The sequence below is a fragment of the Rhinatrema bivittatum genome, chromosome 16 (assembly GCF_901001135.1).
Source record: "Rhinatrema bivittatum chromosome 16, aRhiBiv1.1, whole genome shotgun sequence".
NCBI classification, from domain to species: Eukaryota; Metazoa; Chordata; class Amphibia; order Gymnophiona; family Rhinatrematidae; genus Rhinatrema; species Rhinatrema bivittatum.
In genome coordinates, this window is record NC_042630.1 from 57,334,982 (window position 1) to 57,343,456 (window position 8,475).

Genomic DNA, 8,475 nt, shown 5'->3' on the forward strand with positions numbered 1-8,475 from the left:
GGCACCAGGACCCTGTCAGACTACGTCATCAAATTCTGAACCTTGCTCTAGGAACTACACTAGGACATGGTTGTCCTCAATCCTTCTTCCTCGAGGGATTAAGCTCTCACCATGATCCAAGAGTGCACAATTACACCAAATTATAACACAGGCCTTTAAGGCTCCTCCACCTCCCACCATGGAAAGCAGAAGCAGGCTTGAGTTCTGATCCCTCTTTTATCATCTCTCCTTAAAGAAAGGAACTCCTTGCTCTGATCTAACTCTCCTACTCCTCACCCCATTATAGAATATTCTCCTAGCCACATCCCCCATCCAACTTAAACAAAAAAAGTGGCTCACCTTGGACCTCCCCGTTCTTTTGACACTGGGTAATATTTAAAGATAGCTGATTAGATTTAAAGTTACCCAGATAAAGGCAATCTTGATAATTTTATTCAGGGATAGTCAGCAAGACATTTATCCTACCATGTCTCTCTGCAGAACTTTTAACCCTAGTGATTCAGTAACCCTGTAACAGTCAACAGAGAGATTACAGTATCTCTTATGACGTAGTGACACTGACAACAGGTGACAGATTCTGTTCTTATATTGATCTTTATTGAATGAGAACTAAATAAAGATTAAATTATAATTTCTACATTTATTAGTGTAGTTGCCCCTAAATAATGGCACTTAAATCAATGTTTTATCCTGCCCTGCCCCACTCTACTGTGTATTCCCTGTACTACTACTATTACTGTCCACATCTCCAAATAAAATTCATCCAGAACAGTATGAGTAGAAAGCTCCTAATCTGTCATGTAATAATCCCTAATTATATTTTCATGTTTGCTCTCAAAAGTAATTAAAGCCTTTAAAAAAATGGCTCATTTCAGTTGGGCTTCCAAAAGAGTTTAGTGACTGACAATGCTGACTTCCTGCTTATGAATTTTCTCAGAGCCACTTTTAATTCTTTACTTCTCAGGCTATAAATTAGGGGGTTTAATAGTGGAAGAGTGGCTGTGTATATTGCTGTAACAAACTTGTTTGATTTCACAGAATCCCCTGAGCTAGGCTGCACATATACTCCTATCATAGTCCCATATAACAGAATGATGACTGTGAGGTGGGAGGAACAGGTAGAGAAGGCCTTGCTTTTCCCCTCTCTAGAGCGGATTTTCAGTATAGTTGAAATGATAAACACATAGGATGTCAGGGTTAGGAGAAATGGGGTGAAACCTGAAAAGACCGATTCCACAAAAGTCATAGTTTCAATGATGGAGGTGTCTGTGCAGGAAAGTTTTAGCAGTGCCATGGAATCACAGAAGAAGTGATTGATTACATTGGAGTCACAGAAAGAAAAGTGGGATATAACAATTGTGTATGGCAATATCTCGAGGAAACCTGCTATCCATGAAACAGCTGCCAGAAGAGCACAGACCCTCTTATTCATGATGATGGTGTAACGCAGGGGATTGCATATTGCAACATAACGATCATACGCCATGGCAGTGAGAAGCAGAAATTCTATCTCAACACAGGCCAAAAAGCAATACAATTGTGTAATACATTTACTGAAAGATATTATATTATTCTGTGTCAGGAGGATTGACAGTAATTTTGGCACAGTGACTGTGAGGGAAGAGATGTCAAGGATGGACAGGTTGGCCAAGAAGAAATACATAGGAGAGTGTAGGTGTCGATCAGCACAAACTATGAAGATTACAAGAAGATTCCCCAGCACGGCCATCAGGTAGAGGAATGAGAAGAGAATGAAGAGAGGGAGCTGCAGCTCTGGGAATTCTGAGAATCCCAAAATCAGGAATTCTGTAATACTGCTGTGATTTCCTGTTTCCCTGTAGGCATGCTTCATTGGGTGCTGATGAGAGGAGGGAGAGACAGTATGCATAATAATTAGGCAACACTGAGTCCAAAATATTTTCAAAAGAATCCTGTGAAATACAAAAGATATTACTTGGAACAGCCAGGGCAGCATGTAAGTGAAATGTGCTGTAAATCAGTAAATGGTTAATTAGTAAATGGTTTTATTGTCTATCAGCTTTTTATTAGCACCACCATTATCTTTTTAGCAACATCTCCTTCTCCTGTGGGATCCCACAGTCTTGGATTTCCACAGTAACACCTATATACTGTCACAGTAACATACTCTTACAATCAAACATTTACAGAGTTAAACCCCTACACTCTCAGTGCCTGAAAGTTACATAGTTAGATATCTACACAATTACACAATAACGTACTTACATGCTGTTGTTTCCTACTTACATAATTGCACAGTCTGAGAGATGTTTCTAAATTTAAATTTGCAGAGCAATAGAGTCATAGTGAGAGGGTTACACAGTGATAAATGCAAGGTAACACAGTCACCCTGTCAAGGACTCTCATATGTTCCAGTTTTTCATAAGGTACTATATTTAAAGTGGTTTTTCTTGCTCCAAAAAGAAAATACTTACTTAAAGCATCAGTAGTCTATCCGCCTAGATGGATAGACTACTACCCCATGGCGCAATATATAAAAATGTTTAAATAAATACATATAATTTAAATAATGCAATTAGTATTTATAATCAATCACATGAATAATGAAAATAATTTGTTGGGCCTTATGTATGTAATAAGCATCATTTATCCTTGTAAATGATAGGTATTCCTGGGGGAAAGTTTAGATTGGTGAGAAAACATGCATACATATATTGCATTTTTCAGTAAGGGCATACACTGTATTTTACCCTTTAAATCAATCCACAAAAATAGCAGGGTCACTTTGCACTATGAATGCCATTGGAAATCTGGTTCTGGTATTGGAGATGTAAAGATAGCATTAACTATTACTGAGGCCAATATACAAAGTGCCTGCAGTGCTGCATAGCCAGATAAGTATAGACTTATCTGGCTAAGTGGCGGCTGCTGAATATCTGGGTATGATCAGCATCTTCGACTTAGCCATCAGATAAGTCACTTATCAGGCTAAGTTGTTAACCATTTTAAGTTGTGGGTGGGCAGTAGAGATAACTCTGCAGCAGTACTTAGCCGGTAAACTTAACAGAAATATCAATATTCATATTTATATGTTTAAGTTAACTGGTTAAGTTAGACCTGCTCTTAAATAGTGACTTATACATGGATAATCAGCATCATAGCAAGTTAGCCTGGCTATCTTAGATAAATTGCTAACTTTTAAATATATACCCCATTATTTTAGTGAAGATTACCACCCTAAAGGAGATATATTATCTTTGAAACATGGTCAGTGTTTGGTGTTCTTCAAAATCTTGAATATCCTTAAGAACCTCAATTCCCTGAGAATAGTGAATGGGTTTTACTCTGTCATATCAGACTGATGCAGTTCTTCTTCAAAGATAAGAGTTTTTATTTGCAATATCATTAATTTATTTTTAAAAAAGTAAGACAATATGATTAGAACATATAGACAAATTTGATGTGTGCATTTTGCATCCAAAGGATGACAGTCAAGTAGGTTATGAAGAGTATACAAATGCCTTTTGACCCATGAGCAAAGAATTTTTCTTTGGCATTTATTGTTTTTATTCACTGATATGGTTTTTAATTTTTAGAGTTTAAATAAGATACAATGTTGGCAATTTCTCATATATTTACAGCTTGAAACCCTGAGCACAATACTGGTTGGATTGGCTGATGTATGGGCAGATCCAAATGCGACACAATGACTTGCAGGAGTCTGAGATTGTCAAGATTCTCAACACAATAACTGGCAAATTATTCATAATCAATGGAAGAAACAGATTTTGCAGGTTGTTTTTCAAGTGTGTCTTTCACCAAGCAGAATAATTCAAGGGGGCCTATTATTTGAATTAAGTATTCTTGTGGAAAATGCATTCTCCAAGCGATAGCAAAGGCAACCTTTACACTCTCTAAAGGCAGTCAAAAACTGCCCTTTTAATAAAGCTATGACACTGTTACACCAAAGTTGCTGAAGCATAAATGATAAAAAAAAGAGTTCAAATGGTTCAGTTGGTTTTTTGTATTCAATTGTGTTCAAGAGAACTTGAAAGGATTCATTTAGGATTTACCAGGAGGAATCTTAAATTGGTGAGAAAAGTGCATGTTTATATTGTTTACACCCATAATTCAGCCTGCAGAAATAGCAGGGTTATGATATGTGGCCATTTTGCACCTGCATTGCTTTTATGTAGATTTTCAAAGCAAAACCACGGGGATAGTTTCTGCTGGAGAAGTCACCTAATGTTATGTGAGTGTAAGCTATTCATGAGTGTCACTGCTTATGGCTTAGTGCGAATTGCCCCTAATGGCCTAGTTTACAAATTTAAAAATTGCACATAATTAATGAAACAATATATTCACTTGCCATTAAGAATAAGAAATATTGCACAATTTGTACCTGAGGATACATCATATTGCAGAACATTAGCATAAATTCATGTATAGCAAAGAAAGGTCTGATCCCATCACTTACTTTCATGGCCAATGCTTTCTGCATCTCTGTTATGAATTGCCTGATGAGCTAGGAGAGGTTAAATAGGTTGATAAGCCCATTTGGGATGTGATCTCTGGACACACACCTTGTTAATTATCTTCTGAATCTTTACACTGGTGCTGTACAGATAACTCCTCTGAAGGTGCAGTGCTTGAAATGTCCCCTAGGAAGATGCTGAGAGGGCTTTACACTGAAAGAGAGGAAAGGGACAGGGAGAGAGAGAGATGCCTCAGGATTCAGCCATCTTTTATCTCCTTGTGAGATCCCTAATCATTATGCTTCTTTCTAAAATGAATTACTGCATTCATTCCTCAATGCTTAGTAGGAATGCACATTCATTTGGAATCAATGCCAAAACTGCAATGAATGAGGCCATTTTCAGTTTGTTCCATTTAGAATCCCTTGAAAATAGCCTCCTATGAAAATGCCTGCATTTGTTTTTTCAATGCAGGTTTTGGGTGGGAGGTCTGGGTTAAATGGCAGAGGAAGAGTGAGCATCAGGGTGACAAGCTGGAGAGTGTGGGAGAACTGGAGAAGGTGTCAGCAAACTGGAGATTACATGTATGTGAACAAATCAGTTTATTCCTAAGCAAAGTTCTTGAATACATTATAAAATACCTAAGTATTTAACTGCAGTAATCATGCCTACAGAATACAATTATTTTGTGTGAAAAATATGTTTGCTGCTCTACAAAAAGTTAGGCATATAGAAATACATGCATGCACATTCAGGACACAGATATGTGGTATTTCATAAAGTGGTCAGCTCCTGCCTCCCAGTTGATAAAGTATGGGCATAGTTTTCCCCTTCTGTGTGTATCTGCTGATTTATGTGAACAGTTGAAAATGATCCTTCCCTATATTCGTACCTCAACTTACTCAAGGTGTTGAGTTTGGTGGGTTTGGGATTCTCATGTGTATATTTCTTTATATTTAAAATTGTATGTGCATACATTTTCTTGGTGAAAAGATGCTCACCGCATTGAAAGCAAAATTGTGAGTGTGAAGTTTTGCTGATATAATTTTTGAAGTGAATTTATTAAAAAATGGTGTACTTTAATGCCCATACAGCTGTCTGAGTCTAATGAAAACCCAGGGATTTCAATCGATGAAATTATTTGACATATGTGCTCCTGAGTTCCATGAATGATACTTTGTGAGATCTGTTTACTGGGCGTTTAGTAAGAAACTTTTGGGGCCTGATCTGACCCCTGAGGAGAAGCTGAGAAGTCATTTTAAGCTGTTAAGAACAAAGAGAGTGAGAGATTGAGAGAGTGAGATGGCCTCTGGATATGATTAGCCTTCTTATTTTATAGACTCCCTAGATTATGAACTCCTGCATTTCTGCTATAATGTGTTGGAACCTCACAATAGGGTAAGAAATTGACCTGAGGTCTACATAGACATTACCACTGATTTTCTTGAGAGGTCTGGAGCATTTCATTTGTAGATTATTGAATAATCTCCATCTAGTCCTTGCTCAATATTAGTATATGAAAGTTATAAATCCAGTTCCAAATCCACATTTATTTGCAACCTGCTCTTTCAAATTTCCTGAAGCGGTAACAGCATCAAATGATAAGATAAGGAAAACTACAATAAAGCAAAATACTATAAAATAAATATATAATGGTGTTCTGGATTCAGACCATGCACATTGGCATTCTGATTGGGGGCTCTGACCTGGGGGCTAATCTCACTGGGGTCTATACTGGAAGTTACCTGCATGTACTCAGGACTTCCTCGGGGGGCTTACCCAATATAAAAGACACAATTACTGGGATTATACCTGGAGCCTGAAAATCAGGAGCTTATTCTCCACACAAATAGTCACATGCATACTCTGATTCAGGATATCATGGTTCCAGGTATTTAAGAAAGCAGGTTTAAGTTGTGCTTGGAGGTGGACCTTATCCTGGAGCAGTGTAGGACGGCTCCCTGGTCAGGCCCAGGGAGAACCTGCTCCAGGGGGCAGAGCACAGGAGGAGACAGAGGCTAGAAGGAGCTTCACCACTGGAAGCCCGCAGTCCCCCCGGGTGGAGCCCTTGGGGGACCCGGGCTGCTTGGACTTAGGTGGGCCTCACAGGGTCTCCTGGTGAGGAAATATAGAGGTGTGCCCACCAGTAGCAAGGAGCGCAGTCGGTCACTAGACTGTAGGCCTGGAGTATCATAGAAGGCCAATACAGCAAGTCAAGGGACAGGGCCAGAATCAAGGAGGTGTGGTCAATGGCAGCAGAGGTCAGGTTCTGATGATCAGTTCCAAGGGAAGTCAGCCAAAGCAGGAGTCGAATACCAGGAATCAGTCCGAGAGTAGTCAACAAAGCAGGGTCAGGTTCCAGAGGTCAGACGAGGGTCACGAAGACAGGCAAGGGTCAGAATGGTCAATGAAGACAGGTAGAGATCAGTACAAGAGAGTCAGTCTGAAGGTACTACCTGGGGGAGGACAGGGACAGACAGACACTGGAACAAAAGGATGCTGGAACAAGACTGGAACAAGACTGTGAACGCTGAGGCAAACTAGTACACATACAGTGCCGACCCGATTGCCAAGGCAAGGAAGTGCAGGCAGAAACTTCCTTAAGTAGTTCATTCAACCAGGGCGTGCCGTGGAGCTAGGACCCACCCCTGGCCCCACAAGAAACCAGACGGTCTGCGCACGCACGCATAGGAGTGTGGCCGACCCCACAGAGGACGCCGAACTCCGGCATGAGGCCTGGTGTGCAGTGGGGGGCCCAGCGACCACTGCCACGGGGCGCCGAGGCCTGGAGGAGCTCGCAGCTGCTGCTGGGGAGGCCGACCCATGACCTGCAGAGGAGCTAGCGGGTGAGCAGACCCGTGCATGGGCCGAGCGCGGATGGGTGTGCAACAGTTTATTTGAGTAATAAGGGGACAGATCAGAAAATAAATAAAATCTGATAATATAAAAGACTTAGTTGCAATTGATAACAATTAAAAAAAAAATATATATATATATATATACACTCTCCCTCTTTGCTTCATGGGGTGCTTAGGAGGATGGATAGACAGATTACATAGAAAGTAGGCAACACTGTGACCAAAACATTTTCAAGACAATCCTGTCAGATACTAAAGATATTACTTGGAACAGCCAGGGCAATGTGTAAGTGAAATGTGTCATTACTTGTGCTATAGTGATGTGCAAATGGCATCAAGGTAACTGGCCCTTTCTATTTTCTATCTGGATGGATTTTATTAATATTGTTGTCCTGATTGTTAGAGATTTTCACATCAGGATTTAGGGGAAGATTATGTGGTTTTATTGCCTATCAGTTTTAGGTTTCTCCTTAGTACCACAATTTTCTTTATAGCAAAATCTCCTGTGGGATCCCACAGTCATGCATTTCCACAGTAACACCTGTATACTATGATAAAGTTACATCCTCGCTGAACCAGTTACAGAGTTACACACCTACTCTGTCAGTATGAGACAGCTTCATGTTGAAATCTCTACACAATTACACAATAACACAGTTGAATGATACAGTCTCTAACCTATATAATCACACAGTCTGAGAGATGTTTCTAAATTTACATTCACGAAGCTTCTGAGTCATAGTGAGAGGGTTATATGGTGACAAATACAAGATGATGCTCTCATCCTATTAAACACTCATACATTGACAGATACAGAGTTACTGACGGTATTGCATTTAAAGATATTTTTGCTGTTCTGAAAAGAAAATGTTTGGTTAAAGCATCTATCCAGATAAATGAAGCTTGACTGACGTGCCGCAAATGCGCAGTAGAGAGAAGCTCTACTGCGCATGCGCAGGCAGGAGAGCACGTCGGTTAGAGCGGAGCTAAGATGGCGCTGGGAGGAGCAGCAGCGGTAGAGCGGCGGCGGCGATATCAGGAGGAAATGCAGCGGCAGGAAGGAGCAGCTGAGGTGCGCCCCAGGGAGGGATCCCCGGAGACATCCCATCTCCGTGAGCGGGCCATGCTGAAGAGCATAAGAGGGAGAGGGAAGGGGGTGTGGA

At 40.4% G+C, this 8,475-nt stretch overlaps 1 protein-coding gene across 1 annotated transcript; it reads right to left on the reverse strand.

Moving 5' to 3' along the window:
- Positions 1–871: 871 nt before the first annotated feature.
- Positions 872–1,852, reverse strand: LOC115077715 (olfactory receptor 1019-like). The gene has a single exon (XM_029580002.1). The coding sequence runs from the start codon at positions 1,850–1,852 to the stop codon at positions 872–874; it is 981 nt and encodes a 326-aa protein (XP_029435862.1).
- Positions 1,853–8,475: the final 6,623 nt, after the last annotated feature.

Excerpts from the sequence above, each read along its gene's own strand:
- LOC115077715 (XM_029580002.1), bottom strand. The coding sequence starts at position 1,852 with ATGAAGCATGCCTACAGGGAAACAGGAAATCACAGCAGTATTACAGAA.